The sequence below is a fragment of the Telmatherina bonti genome (assembly GCF_933228915.1).
Source record: "Telmatherina bonti genome assembly, chromosome: 1".
Lineage (NCBI taxonomy): Eukaryota > Metazoa > Chordata > Actinopteri > Atheriniformes > Telmatherinidae > Telmatherina > Telmatherina bonti.
In genome coordinates this window covers 38,329,749-38,345,739 of record NC_136619.1, presented here as the reverse complement: position 1 = coordinate 38,345,739, position 15,991 = coordinate 38,329,749, and the positions used below count along the sequence as shown (strand labels likewise).

Here is a 15,991-nt window from a genome sequence, read left to right as displayed (position 1 = left end):
GACTTGTTTTCCTGGTCATATATTTGCTGAACCAAAGACAAACTCTATTTTCTGTTTTTATTTGACAGCCTCTCAGCCTTGATTGAACATGCATATCTCACAGGTCAGAGACTCAATAACGCCGAGACTTTCTGTTCTTGCAAGCATTTATTTATCTGGAGTCACAGCCACTTCAAAACCTGAGATGGAAACAGCCTTGGCATTTTATCTAATAAAAGGACATTTAGTGAGCTGTTAGGAGTTTCAGGGTAAAAATCACACCTCTTGATAAAGTTATTCTGTATCTTCTCATCATCACTTAACTTTAATTTTAGAGGATTTTAAAACTTGTTTAAGTTTTATGTAGAATGTTTTAGTTCATTTAACCAGCACCTTCTATATAACTGCACTGTGTGGCCTAATTATGTGTCTATTTGGTGTGTTGCTAGCACTCACTGTGCACGCTCACTTCCATGAGCTTCCGACTATTTCTGAGCCACATTTCTCTCAGCAATATCACTCCACAACTGCAGGTTGTGATGCTCCACTCCATGTGAAGTGATCCATCTGTGACAAAGCCCATTGTATCAAGGTAACTGTGTGTTGTGCTGCAGTGTTTGCACAGCACTGTCTGGTGTATTGGTTTAATGGATAATCAATAGGTAGTTATTATCTGGCCTGTGCTGTGCTGGCTGGGTGAGGCTGCTGGACATAATGGGATTTGTAAACATTCTCTCATTTTTCCTGTCTTCTCTGCTCTGTAATTGAAAACATCCAATTTCTATCTCTGGAATCTAAATCCAGTCATGTTTGGATCCCAGTCCATCAAAATGGATGATAGGACCATGTGGCCATGAGATGTAGTTTTCCAGTTTTTGTACTTCTAATACTTCACATGTGTAATGTTCTCATGTTCCATAATGGTTTATGAAAGCACAAATACTGTATTTATTATCCAGTTATGCTATCAGGCTTGTCTTGTCTGAGTGTTTCTGCCATTTATAATGCAGGGATTGTGTGTTGAAGCTATCACTTATGTACCTTTTAGATACTCGCCTCCAGTACTGCTGCTCATCCCAGCATTTATGGATGCAACCTGCAGGGCTAGAGCGACGTTACAATATAGATTCTGATCTGTAGTCAGTATAGCTGTAGCTTCTCAGTAGTAGTTAAGGGTAGGGTGTGTGAAGGGTAAACTGCTCCTAGACCAGTGCTCGGGGATTGTGAGAGGGAGCTGCTGCCTCTCCTGTTCCGTGATTGAGCGCCTGCTTTTGTTCTCTTGTCGACAGTCCATTCATCAGCTCAGCCTGCCTAACCTTGCATTAAATGAACAGCACAACCCCTGCGTATGCGCCGTTCCAGCACAAGACAAATCCTCATGCTCATGGTTTTTTTTTTTTGTAATATACATCCCTTCTTTCCTTTCCTTGCTCTTATATTTCACACACCCTTTGCCCTGTTTACACTGTCTGTTTTTACCAACCTTGAATTAGAACATATATATGTGCTGAAACTTTCATTAAAACTTCCATTTACAGGGCTTCTTCACTCCTTTCTCGCTCTCATTGTTGCCCCTACAGCTTTGCTAGTCACGATCACTCACCTGAACCATAGAATAAATGACAAAAAAAGAAAAAGCCTCAACCTCTTCTAAAGCCTGGACTTGATGTATGCTGATAGCACGCCAAAAGAGAATAAGTTTCTGTGTGTAATTAATTTTACCCCGCTGTCTCACTGCTGCTGACGTAGCTACTGTAGCGCTACGGAGGAAAAAAGTCGGAGCGATCCATCTCTAACCTGCTTTCCATCAAATTTAAATTGTGTGTCTGGCGCGGCTGGCCTTCTGGACCATCAGGACAGACACGCATCAACTTCAAGGACGATTTCTTTTTGTACTAAAAGGAGGAAGTTATTAATGGAAAAACACCCTTTATCTCCAAACTGTGCATAAGTACATAATATTCAGGTTTACTTAATCAGCTCGCTGTCAGTAAGAAAACCAAAAATCAAATATTTAATATAAAGACATTTCTAGTATCACAAGGTTAAATAGTAAGTCTGCAAAAGTATAAATGGGTCATCATTAGTGGTTCTATATTGAAATATAAAGTAAAATAAAGACACTAAATATTTGAATATTTTGAACCTTTATAAAGCAGCAAACAACTATTTTCTATACTTGCTGTGTAGATAAAGCAGCATACTTGTCGACACCTAATAAAGTATCCCTTCTTTCTCAGTTAAGGCAGTATAACTGCCTTTACAGGTTTATTTTGTGGCATATTTGACACACTAGAGGTAATTGCACTATCTAAGGCTATTTTTAAATAAAAAGATATTTGTTTTAAATATTAATTCAATTCAACTTTATTTATATAGCATCAAATCACGGCAATGCCATCTCAAGACGCTTTACAGACAGAGAAGAAAACATAATGAAAGCCAATTCATAATAGCCTATATAAGATAACCAACAGATTGAGTTGAGTCCAACTCAATCTCCCATCCTGAGCAAGCACACTGGCAACAGTGGGAAGGAAAAAACTCCCTTTTAACAGGAAGGAAACCTCCGGCAGAACCCGGCTCAGGACAGGCAGCCATCTGCCTCTGCTGTGTGGGGGGAAAAGGACAAAAAGACAACAGACAACAGGAACTGCTACTCCCGGCCAGGGAGACCTGCTGAGACAGGAGACATATATGTTAATGATGCAACACTGTTGGGGGGGGGATAAAAGAGAGAGATAAAGAGAAAAAGAAAGAAGCTCAGTGTATCAGGAAATGTCCCTCAGCAGTCTAAACCTATAGCAGCATAACTAAGGGATGCTAACCATCCCTAGTTATAGGACTTATCAAAAAGATAAGTCTTCAGCCTAGTCTTAAAGGTGGGGAGGGTGTCTGCTTCCCTAACACTAACTGGGAGCTTATTCCATAAGAGAGGGGCCTGATAACCAAAGGCTCTGCCTCCTCGGCTCTTTGAGACTCTAGGAACCACAAGTAAGCCTGCAGTCTGCGAATGAAGTACTCTACTTGGTATATAAGGAACAATGAGGTCTTTGATATATAGTGGAGGGTACTGGTGAGGCTAAAACTGGAGAAATAAGATCTCTCCTGCTGGTTCTGGTCAGGACTCTGGCTGCAGAATTCTGGATCAGCTGAAGGCTTTTCAGGGCATATTTAGGACAGCCCAGTAATAGAGAGTTACAGTAATCTAGTCTCGAAGTAACAAAAGCGTGAACCAGTTTTTCTGCATCACTCTGAGACAGAATGTCCCTAATTTTGGCTATATTACGTAAATGAAAGAAGGCTGTTTTAGTAACCTGCTTAATATGTGGGCCAAAGGACAGGTCAGGGTCACATATTACTCCAAGCTTTCTCACTGTAGCACTGGAAGCTAAAGTAATGCCATCCAGGTTCATTACAAAACCGGTAAATTTAGCTCTGAGTTTTTCAGATCCAACAAGAATTACTTCAGTCTTAAAGTTTGCTAGGATAAGCTGATCAAGTCTTTGCCTGCAGCCAGTGGTAGCATATGTACCCTGCATACCCTGAGGGGTGTCATCTTATTCATATCAGTCTTCACTGGTGTAAGAAGTTACACTTTAAATTTCCAATTAAATTCCTTTGTGGAAAATAAACAAACAAAACCTAGAAGATAAAAATGTGAACTAGAGAATGGAAATTAAAGTAAATGTCCCCCTTTGGCTGTTTGAAGAAACTACTTTAACAGATTTTGGAAATTTTCTGTTTATTGGAACATTGTTAACTTGAAACATGATTTAAAAATAAGGAATACCTAGAAATTCACATTGTGATAAAATGCTGATGCATCCAGTCAGAAGTAATCTGGCAGATCTTAGCTTTTCACTCATTTCCAGTCATCATGACTGCTTTTCTGAAGTCATCTCTGGTCTTTTGTATCTAACTCTGTATTTAATTCTGTGTTTTTATATTTGTTTTATTTAGTTTTGACTTTGTATGGCTGCTGCCTTGGCCAGGTCTCCTTTGTAAAAGAGATCATTGTACCATTGTAGAGGTGCAGCTTGAACTAGAGATCTCACACTCACTCACTCACTCACACTCACACTGTCCTGCAGGTTTTAGATGTTTCCACACCTGTTTCAGATTAAATGGATCTAAAAGCTTGTCCTCAGGCTCTGCACAATATCTCATTAATTTAAGTCAGGTATTTGAAGCAAAGAAAAAAAAAAAGAATTCCCAGTTTTGTCTCCCGACAGCCTATAAAACATGTCATTACGTTGTGCATCCAAGTCTAAATAATGTCTTTGAAAACAAGATATTTCCTGGATATCTTTCTGGTTTGATCACAACTAGTTGAAAACTTTTCTTCCCATGCTCTGTTCAGATCACTCAGTGACTGCAACACATATAGTACCACTTCATACATGAAAGCAGGTGTTGGAAGGAGGAGGGGGAGCTGGTGAAAGTCTCCTTCGTAGACTATTTTCACTTACAGTTGGTTGTTTCCTCTTGCTGTTTTCTTTCAGTTTCGTTTGCTGTTTGATAAGGTTAAAGCATCTTAAACCCTGAGTAAGGTTTAGAAAGTTAAAACCCTTTGGTTATGTTTTGAAAAATATGTAATGCCTCAAACTGGGATTTAATTCTTTCCTCTAATTCTCTTTGTTTTAAGCTTTTATGATCACTGTTTTGTTCACCGAGTTCTCTTCAACAAAACTCAGTCGCCCATCTAACTGCAGCCCCTTTTTCCCAGCTTGACTTTGTGCTCTCTCTTACTGCTACTGTACAGTTGTGTGTCTAAGAGGACGTCACGAGGAGCACCACCCCAGGCAGATACCTGCTTGATCTCAGTCTTGAAGCAGCAGTTGCAGAGAGGCTGGGAGGAGAGTGGAAGGTGGCCTATGGGGGGAATTCACACCATCTTGCTCTTGAGGTGGTCATGCTCCAAGCCTCCACGCCTGGATAAACCCCATCAAAAGCGCATTAGCCCCCTATTCTTCCGCCCCCTCCCTTCCTCCACCTCAATGCCCCTCTTTCTCCCTACGCCTAAACTCCCCCCACCGCCGCCATATAATAGTATCTGGCCGGGCCACGCTGCTCGTTGACACATAGTCGGGCGAAAGGGGAGCAGTGATGAATTGCTCCCTGTTGGTGTTATCCATGATGATAATTATTAATTTCCCCCCCCCGCTCTTCCCGGAGAATAGGGGCCGGAGAGCTGCAGTGTTGCAGAGCCTCCTCTGTAGGCCGCCAGGAAACCCACAATCATCACTTATCACAGACAGAGCCGAGGCCCAAGGCTAAACAGCGATGAAAGTAAAAGGAATCATTCTGATTTCTCCTGTTTATTACATGTGGGTGTTTCTATGCTTTTAGTTTATGCTTTCCTTTTCATTTAACCCCCCCCCCCCCCCCCCCCCCCCCCCACACACACACACACACACACTAAACGCCCCACGGATGGGGAAAATCCCGTAAGTCAACTGCGATATTTTACTTTCACTAATTCCCTCTCATACAGATATAGAACGTTATTGCAGATGTTGCAACTCCTCTGACATCAGACTTGTTTAGCTGCTCTGGTCTGTTATTTCTCTTTATTTGTTTATTTGAAGAAAAAAATTATTAAAAAGCACAAAATCTAAATTAACTGATCATTTTTTTGGATGTAGAATAACCAAAATGGATTTTATGCTCTGTATGCCTTCTGGAAGATTGACACTGAAGACACTGAAATTGGTGTTTTAATATATTTTAGGATTTTCTTTATTTTCCAGGCAAATGGGAAGCTGAAAGCTTGGTTTCAGTTCTTGTAAAGGGGTAAAGTGAATGTACACTATGTACATGGTACCAAACAGCAGGCAAATTAATAAACTGATTTAACATCACCTGAAGATGGATGGATGGATTAAACAAACATGGATCAGACATAAAAAAAAAACAAATAGGTTCTAATATTCAAATGAAATAAATGACACGTCCAGGAAGGATACACTTTAGAAAAATAGTTTTATGGAGAGTTTAGAAAGCTAAAGGAGCATAAATTTAGAGTGTAAATGATGACACTGAGCTGAAAAGAAGTTTAGTTGGACAGAAACAACAATGCAATTGCCATGTTGTGTGTGAACAATTATTGGCAAATTTTTTTTTTTTTTTTTTTACAAACCTGGCAACAAAACTTCGTTTTCAGCTGTAGATTGTGAATTCTTCTGCTTGTTTGATATTTATCTGAAGACTAGTTGCAAAAATTTTAGAAATATAACAACACTAAAGTGTTCATTGTTCTCAAATGTTTGAGGAATTTTAATCACCTGCCCCCATAGTAATTATTACTTTTGACCAATTACCAGTTCTTCATTAATCATGCAGCACAACTTCCTTACAAGTGTCTCTTTATCCTTCCTCCTCCATATCAGGTGTCATATCATCAAATCTTATTGTTCATCTGAACACTTAGAATTTCTATTTATCATCTGAGATGGTTACATTTTTTCCCTCTTCTAAATGTAATATTAATGGTGAATTGCAGTACGAAGCTGCTTAACCAGTTCTGCATGTGTTACTTTCACTCTGTGGCCCAAATTTTTTAATTGCCCGACTCGGACACGATGTGGAAATTGCTCAACGCAGAAGTGACAATCAATCTCGCTTACGAGGCGTTGTCATCAGCGAGGCAGGTTGAGGATGATCTCTGTCTCTCCGACTGAGGGAGGTGAATCGGCTCTGCCTGACGAGTAATTACGGCTAATTTCCTAATTACCTCAGCACTCGGCTTCTCTGTAGTATTCATTAAAAGCCATAATTGCATTGGGTTGACATGCTCTTTTATCCACTTTGGGTTCTTTTCTGGCAGTTTAGCTGTGCGCTAGTGGCGCTGCCCCTGCCTGTCTCAGTCGATAAAGGTTGATTGAAGCCTTGGTGTGGAGTGTATTGAACACGGCCTCTGATAGCACTGTGATTATCAAGGTTGGATGTGTGTATTTTGTGTGCACTGCACATAGATGCATTAAGAAAACTAATCTTTTTTTTTTATAATGCTACTCTTTGGCAGACTTGAAGAGAAGATACAGTTCCCCTCTGCAGGTGAAGCAAACCAGTAAACGACATGTATTTTTAAAAAAAAAAAAAAAAAAAAAAGAGTAAAGGAAAAGAAACAACCTCCCCAGTGTCAAGCGAACATCATTATGTTCTAGATTTCCCCCCTTCCACCTCCCTCAGTTCCCTTTAAGCTTTGTGTGTTCACTCTTCTACAGCTTTCTTTCCCCCACTCCTCTCTTGTGTCTCGTCTTCTGCTCTTTCATTGATTCGGCTCTTCTTTGTCTCAGAGAACCGGCCTCCAAGTTGTCAGCTGCGTCAGGATTAAAAGCTATTAGTTCTGCATCATTGCCACTACAAGTGTGCTCCTGAGATTGATAGTGGCTCTGCTCCTCCAGTGGGGGCAGAAACGGGATGAAAACAAGCCTGGGGGTGGTTTTTACCTCACAAATCTGACAACGGTCACCTATAGGCGCTTGGACTTTCCTTCAGTTTGTTTTAGACCAGGGAATCGGTTATCACTCAAATGTGTTTACAGCTTCGGGAATCATCAAGACTACAGAATGATAAAGGGGGGAAAAAAAGAGTGATGGAAAATCTGGTTGTTTTTTTTTTTTATTTCTGGTCATATGTAGAATCTAAAGAAACCCTCAGAAAGGGCGAGACAAGCTTTGCCTCGTTTGCTGCTGCCATAAAGGTTTATCAACATAACAATAGATTCCTCAGGCCTGAGAATTTGTTGGTTGTCTTTCCTTTCCCCTGGTGGGCAGGGCGTCATGCCAACCAACACTGAAGTGTTTATTTTGTCCTTAACTGTTTTGCTTTGCTGAAGGTTGTTTTTCTTTACATCATCAGCGCCTAAAAAAACCCCCATCTTTTTCTAATTTCATGTTCAAAAGCTAGCAATTTTTTTTTTAATTGTCAGCAAAAATATTCCCCAGTGTTGTAGCCTCATAATTTGTTTCTTTTGTCCAGTGACAAGTGTGTGATGAGGTGAGAGGGAGCACTCGGCACATGTTGACTCAGCCTAAATGGGGGGAAAAAGCGTGTTTATGAGAGGAAGTAAGGTTACAGAAAATGAAGCAAGCTACATGGGAAACATGCCAAACAGGAAAAAAAAGAAACTTATTCTTTAATTTTGCAGTGTAAAGAAGCATTGCTGCAAAGATGACAGTGAATTTCATTCCCAGTTTAGTTTTACTGCCTTATTCCTGATCACAGCAGCTCATTTAGCTCAATCTGCTCATTGATATCTTGAAACGAGGTCTGCCTCTCAGCTCTGCATGTCAGAGTTGCCGTGTAGTCAAACAAATCTAGGGGTTTATTGTACTGTCACTTTCTAACACTGCCCTCATATTTCATTGCAGGCAATTGTCGGCTACTTTGACATTTTCTTTGACAAAGGCTGCAGCAACAAGGTAAGCAGCAGCAGCAGCAGCAACAACCGAGCCATTTAACGGAAACTCAATTACGTTCACGGTTTAGCATGTTCCTCCTCCCTGAGGCGTTCGCTGGCAATCGACGAGCGTGCTAGCCAACTGCTGATACAAGCACTTACCCAGCAGAGCCCAGCCAGTTGGAACAGCTGATGCCAAGCTCTGTGAGCAACATAGACATGCCTTTTGATTGCACTTCCTATTGTACCTGAGATTCAGGCTATGGCTGAACCAGTAAATTACCATCTCCACTGGAGGCTTAAACTGGAATAGGGATTACAAGGACACAGTATCATCTTTTTGCATTATAAATATATCTTAGTTTTATTTCTTACACGCAGGTATACATGATTTTAACAGATTTATAAAAACTGATTGACTGTAACAGAGTTTGACTTCACTGCTTTATTGTAGTTTAAACAAGATTACAGTAAATGCTTTAAACTATCATGTCTTCCCATGTTTATTTCTCCTAATTTTTTTTTATTGTATTCTCCTAACCTGTAAACACAATCCCAGTAGGTTTTATTGATTTGTGATGGATTTTACTTGTGTTTTTGTGCCAGGTGATGTTCTCCACAGGTCCTCAGGTCACAAAGACACACTGGAAGCAGACTGCCTTCCTGCTAGAGAGGCCTGTACCTGTACAAGCAGGTTGGTAAACACAGTTCATCTTCAATATTCTGAGAATTATTGTTGCTTTTTTATTTTTAAGATTACGGTTTTATTTAGATGGGCAACTTGTGTTTGCATTTCTGATTTTATCTCTCCGTTGTGGGCCTTGTGCACACATCATAGTGAGCTGCAGCAGGTAATCTGTCTGCGGTGGAGATGTAGTCTGGCTAGTTGACACCTGTTATTTATCACCAGCAGCGACGGGGACGGATCAAAACAAATCGCACGCAGCCATCAGAGACGGCATGTAAAACTTCATCTGATAGCAGCTCACAGGCTTCTGAATCATGAGAATGAGAAATTCTTTGACTGCCACCTAAACATAATGTGTGGAAATGTACCATCTTACCTTACATTCTCAACCGTCTTTGAACGTCACACTTTGGTTCACTTCAACCAGCATCTCTTTGTAGATATAGAGCTTATTTACACCCTTCTTTTAAAACAGCCAGCAAAAAAAACAAAACAGGAACTATCTGGAGAAAAATGCACTCTGAATGTTCGCAGCATAGACATGCGTCTCACTTCCTCTTCTGTCAGCGCGCGGACTGCATTTATTTAGCCAATTAATGTTTTGTTTGCACCTGCACACTTGTTTTTGTGACTAATCATAATAGCTGAAATGCAACTATACTTTACTCTTCAAAGCTGTTGTGAATCTTAAAGTGTGATGATCTCAAAGTTTTTGGATGAGAGGTGAAATGTCTTCAAGAACTCCAAAAAGTCCAGCTGCCTTCTGTTCAAACACTTAGGATCCTCCTGTGTTTGTCACTGATTTAAGCTCCGACTCTTTGTGCCTGTTATCACAATGAAAATCACGGCTGCGTCTGCTGATGTGAAGATGGATGAGCCTCGGGACCGGCTGTCCACTCGCTGACCACTTATCAGATCTAGTCTACTGTAACAAACGACCTGTGCAGGGACTGAGACTGTTGACGTTTGCGGCCCTTCGGCGTGCTCAGCCTCCACCTGCTGAACCCGGATGATAAGAACGTCAAAAACACTGACGCTGCGCAAATGCTATCGCTGGCGTCGCACTCGGCTGGGTCAGATAAACGCGTCAGAGCACAGGGCATAACAGTATACTAATGCATTACACAAGCCGGGACACTGCAGAGTACTTTTTTTTTTTTTTTTTTTTTTCGCTTGCAGGATTTTTTTTTGGAAATATCGAGCAATACTGAAACACTATTAGACCGATATATGAATCGTATCAATAGTAGAGTTCACCAATCAGCCACAAGATTAACCCCACCCACCCAGCAGGTGAAGCATGTCCAGTATACCGTTATCTATGTGAATGCTACTTTGACACGTACCACCCACATAGACCATCTATGTCCATGGTAGAGCCATTTTCTGACACAACTGCGTCATTTAAGACACCTTCAACAAAGAGTCCAGATCACTAACCCACCCTCAAAACCCCTCAGATCCCAATCCAGTTGAGATAGACTGACACACACCTGATTCACTCTTATCAGTTTCCTAAGTTCTTTGGCAGGACTCTAGATAACACAGAGATCCGTTATCGGTGCTTATTTTCCAGATTCTCTGCAACATGTTTCCATGACCCTTAGGACTGTATGGGGCTTTGTTAGTGTCTTAAATCAAGAGTGTAGTCTTTTTGTTGGAAAGAAAGCTTCTGTGTTTTCAAGGTCAAAAGTCTCATACTGCGCTTCCTTAAAAACTCTGCTTACACACTAAATCACTAAATCTCTGCTTGCACTCAGATATCGTGTGCTTCAAATCAAAACTCTGCTGCATCTCAGATTTAGTGTTGCTCGAGCAAATGTCCGGCACTCAACCTTGAGCTCTTCTCTTCACACTCAGTCATAAATTTATACACAGTAACTAAAGAGCAGAGACAGAAACAGAGGGAAGAGCTCAGTGCATCATGGGAGATTGCAGGTTTATCATCTGCTTGCACTAAACTTGAGAAGAGCAAAGTTTTGCATACAAGCTGCAACCGTTTGAGTGCATGAACAGATTTATGGAGATAAGTTCAATATTAAAGCTTGAAAACGGGGAAATTAAATGTAAAAGTCAGTGTCTTTTGTTTCAAGACACTAATGAAGCTTCATATGCATGCTCCTTTGAGAACAGCAAGTTAGAATCTGCATCTGAAAACAGGAAAGATTAAAATATTGTGCAGAATTTATGGCGCACAGTAAAGATTAACCCTTGATGCAGTAAAATGTGGGAGCTTTAACTAAACGTGCACAAATGAAAAAGTACACACACACCTTCCTCAGTGAGCCCAGCCACCTTTTGTTCAAACTGTCAGGATTAACACACACTAACCATCTGACTGCTCGTCTTTCTGAGCGTGAGAACAGTGTAGCTGCAACGTCAGAAGAATCCATCAGTGTGTTGACTCTTTGAAGCAGCAAAAGCTGAAAAGTTTGAAGGAAGAGGAAAATGAAGGTCGTAGTGGGAAACAGATTATTGATGTGCTCAGAGTTCCCAGCACTCAAACTGTCCCCAGCTTCCTCTCAGAGCCATAAACCAGAAATGGTTTTTACCAGCGTTCACCCACCACCGGCCGGGCTCTTCGTGTTCTTTACAACATACGCTCTGCTCCTTTACACGCTGAAATCCACACTGAAGTTTTCCCATATACTGTAAATTGCTCTCTTACTGTAGGAACAAACTTTCTGAAGTCACCTTAAAGATGATGGAACTCTGTGATGCACACAGCGAAGGGCACGAGGGGCATGCGAACGGCTGCGGTGATTCTTAGCGTAAACGGCCAGTTGTTTGTTTCAATATGGGCTCTAGCTGTGGTGATTTATCGTGGCAGAGACCAAATCTTATTTGATGAGTTAGTACGAGTGTAGCAGTAATTAACTCTGAGGCTGCGCTTCTGTGGGAGGTGTTGCTGGAAGAGAGGGAATGCAGGCAGCAGCCTGGAACAAAACATCCCTGCAAATTCTCCCGACCGGCAGCGTAATAAATTAAAAGCAAATCATTTGTCATGCTCTGGTGTGTTTGTGTTGCTCTGGTATTGTAGAGGAGGGTCCCCTTTTTTTCCCCCCCAGTTTTACCTACTTAATGTTCACTGGAGAAAGGAGGTCATTTTTGTGTGGACAAAAAAGAAAAAAATAAAGTCCCATCATGCTCAAGGTGAGACGTTGCCCTGGTTACCTGAGCAGAAAACAGCTCGGAGGAGTTAAAACATGGGCGTGACTTCCTATCCTTGCTCTCATTGGTCGGTCAGGTGGTCTTTGTTCCTGCCTCCTTACATGACTCACCTCTTCTGTCCTGAGTGGAGTTGGAGCTCCTCCAAATCCCTCCACCCTCATTTATCCATGTACGGTTTGAGCAGCTCTTTGCCTACTCACTCTCCTCTTCTTACTGAAACCCTGAAGGTCCTTGAACTGTCAAACAGCAGAAACCAGTCCAAGCTTTCGTTTGTTATCAACGCAATGGCCATAAAGGTCTGCAACTAGTGTTTTGGATCATCAGTCCATCAGCTTTGGTTGTGGATCCATACATGTTGTCAGCTTTGAGATGTCTCTCACTCCTCTTTTCTACATTTGTATTTCTTTTCCTTCCAGCTTTAGGAAAACTCTAAAGAGTTAAGTGAACTTTTAGGCTCATACAAGTCATTTTATTGTAAGTTTAACACTAGTCGTAAAGACTTGCCCTCCCTGGTTGGGAGGTGCAGATGCTGTAGCGATGTCAGCAAAGTGGTTGAAATGTAAATGACAACAGTTTAAATGACTCACTTATGAGAGCCATGTATTTCCATTGTAATTTCATGGAGAAAGGCTGCGTTTGGCTGTTTCCGTGTGCCTGGTTCTGCTTAATGACACTGGCATGGTGATGTACGACACTGCAGCTAAAGCCCAGCTCCATTCCACGACTCATTTCCACACATGGTTAACTCTTTCTCCCAGTTTCTGAGTGGCCAGTTTACAGAAGGCATCGAGGCCTCTCTTCCGTAGGGAGCTCAGTTTGACTGATTACAGCAGAGCTGCTGTAGTCTCAGCGCGACGTAACACACACTCTGTCGAGTTGTTTGTAAGCTTCAGCATCTCAGGATGAAACATGAGGGATTAGTTGGAAAGTTAATTGCATTTTGTCCCTTTCTTTTTCAGGCAAAAGTCTTTGGTTCAAATCTTTTTTTCCGTTTTTTTTTTTGTAACAAAAAGTTACTAAAGGTCATTGAATTTTTTTTTTTTTTTTTTTTTTTTTTTTACATTTATCAGCTTTTTGTCGGGTTGATTTTGAGTGTCGTCCCACTGGCACCAGATTGTTGCTTTTACCAAAATAATGTTAGATTAATATTTGCTATGTCCAATCATAGCACATATTAGTGTGCCGTTTTTCTTTTAGGGTGGATTCTTGTACATACAGAATTGAGTTAGAGCCAGAAGAATTCTGCATTAAAATTTTGATTAATGCCTGTCCTTGACACAGTTGCTACAAAGTCCTTTAGTGCAACTGAACCATTCACATTCTCAATGAGGTAGAGTCTTAAACACTAATTCATGTCCGTTTTATTGTCAGCTTTAAATCTGAACCTTTCAGCGCCTGACATTATTTACAATTGTTTTTTTTTCACTTTATGTAGTTTTTAAACAAAAAAGAATAGAATTTAACATTTAAAAACAGAAATTTTATTTATAATATATACAAATGAATAAAAACATAAATAGTAGTAAATAAATAAAAATAAACAATAATTTTATTAATATGATTATTTATCCTAATTACAGGTGTTTTATACATTTTAATTTGCTCAATTTGAGGAATTTGGTATCTTAGCTCACTGTGCTGATGACAAGCAAAACGTCACGATTTAAAAAATTTATGTTTATCCAAGTAAAAACAAAAATAATCTAAATGCACTTAAGAAAAAGTAAACACTTTGAATACAAACCTAGTTAGATGTATACCAGTGCAGTCCAGTCATAATCCAGTTCATAACTGTTCATTAAACTCCCATTCCTAAGAAGTTTCCTCGCAAAAAACTGATCAGTCGCATCAGATCCTTTACTTGGATTCAGTAACTTGTCCTGAGCATTTAAAAGGTGGTGACAGCATGAAGGAAAACTATTTTTTTTTAACAGGGAGAGACTTTCAGCAGAACCAGCTTCAGGAAGGTTGGCCATCTGTCTCGACTGGCTGGGAACTAAGGGAACGTAGACATAATGAAACGAAGCAACACCATGCTAGATGCATCATGGCAAGTCCCCCAGCTGCATCATCTGCATAGTCCTATAGCAGCACAAAGAGACAGCTTTTGGGTCACTGGACCAAGCTTTAACTATCATCTGTTTAAAAGGGTTAAGTTTTAAGCCAAATCTTGAAGATTAAAATCTCAAATATGATTTGGTTTGAATTGATACAAGCTCTTGTCATGGCTCTCAGAGGGAAGCCCTTGTGTAATCTGATAGTTTCAGGTTCTTTTAACTGACTGCTATGTATTGAAGCTTGGACACTAAACAATCCGAAATGTTACACATAACTTTTCTTTTTAAAAATCACATGAAAAGACCATTAAACAGTGTTATCGTCAACAGCAAGCTTTTCTTTAGTTAGAAAATGCTCCTCTCTAACATTCCCTCTTGTTGGTGAGTCATCTTTCATGTTCAACAGCAAAGTATGAAGAAAGTGCTCTTTGATTTATCTCAAACTCATTTGTTTCAGACCACTTTTGCCCTTTTTGTAAAACTCTTGGGGCAGCCGGCCCTCTCTGCAGTGGATTGACATACCCAGAGTGGGGCGCCAGCATCAGACTGTGACAGTGATGTTGGCATGGTAACAAGCGAGTTGTGGCAGCAGTAATGGCTGACGCTTAGCAAGAGAAAGTGAAAGTCAGCATTTTCTCTCCCTCGTCCTTCTCCAACGTCCAGCGATGAGCTGTGTGCAGGGTTAGGAACTGCTGCAGGTTTGAAAGGACACTTGTTTGCCGTTTGGGTAAACATTCATTTACCTTCAGCAGTCAAACATAAAGTTAATTAGAGTGATAATGCGTCATAACAAGCAGAATTTTCCTTCGGCCTCTCGATCGCCTGTGAAGAGCGCCTCCTTCTCTCTGCCATCTGGAGATTTCAGATCATCTGCATTCATACACGTGCGCACTCGCGCACAGCCCTGCTTAATAACATACATTAAACCACATTGCCTTTACACACATCATTTCTATAAGCAGCAGTGCGCTCATGCTGCAGAGGCCTGAGCTCAGCAGTACTATACCGCTGCAGGGCTTCAGGAAGACTTTCATTTTGTCTCAAACATACTGATCGATGCCTGACTCCATGAGATTGTTTTATCCTTTTTTTCTGTTTCTTGAAGTCTAATGCACAGTTACAGAAGCTGTCACGGTTACTGATGTATGATGGCACAAAATCAAAGTTTTTATCATGTGAAGTTTGAATAAAGTGAGCATTTATGTATATGTCCGTTTTAAATTTTTGTGCAATTTTGGAATTAAGATAAAGTTTGACAGTCGGTCAGGTGTCAAACTGGTCCTCAGGTCTTTAGATGTGTTCCTGCTTCAACTCTCCCAACTCATAAATTGGTTGTTGTGCAGAACTTGACATTAGTCAGTTGAATCTATTTTATTTGAATCAGGTGCATTGGAGCAGGAAAACATCTAAAAACATCTGGCCCTTGAGGATAAAGTTTGACATTCCTGGCCTATATGATCTCATGGGATTGTGTATCGATTGCTTGTCACTCCATGCTCATTTTGTATGTAATGTCTGCCTGTTGTTTTTATTCAGGGGAGGAGCTCCAGGGAAAGATCAGCGTGCGTAAAAACAAGAAGGATCCTCGCTCGTTGTTGGTCACCATCGATCTACGAGACAGGAAACAGACTTACAGCCTGCAGTAACGCTGGACATCACAATTCATTCAACAAGTTTAGCTTTTTTCTT

General features: G+C 40.7%; 1 protein-coding gene across 1 annotated transcript in view; it reads left to right on the top strand.

Annotated features, from left to right (window-relative positions):
- prmt3 (protein arginine methyltransferase 3) overlaps positions 1-15,991 on the top strand; it is a 53,582-nt gene extending 37,591 nt beyond the window's left edge. Inside the window, exons 14-16 of the mRNA XM_079245443.1 lie at positions 8,358-8,408; positions 8,993-9,080; positions 15,839-15,991. Of these exons, the coding sequence (XP_079101569.1) occupies positions 8,358-8,408; positions 8,993-9,080; positions 15,839-15,948 (249 nt within the window). The 3' untranslated portion in view covers positions 15,949-15,991. The remainder of the gene's footprint in view (positions 1-8,357; positions 8,409-8,992; positions 9,081-15,838) is intronic.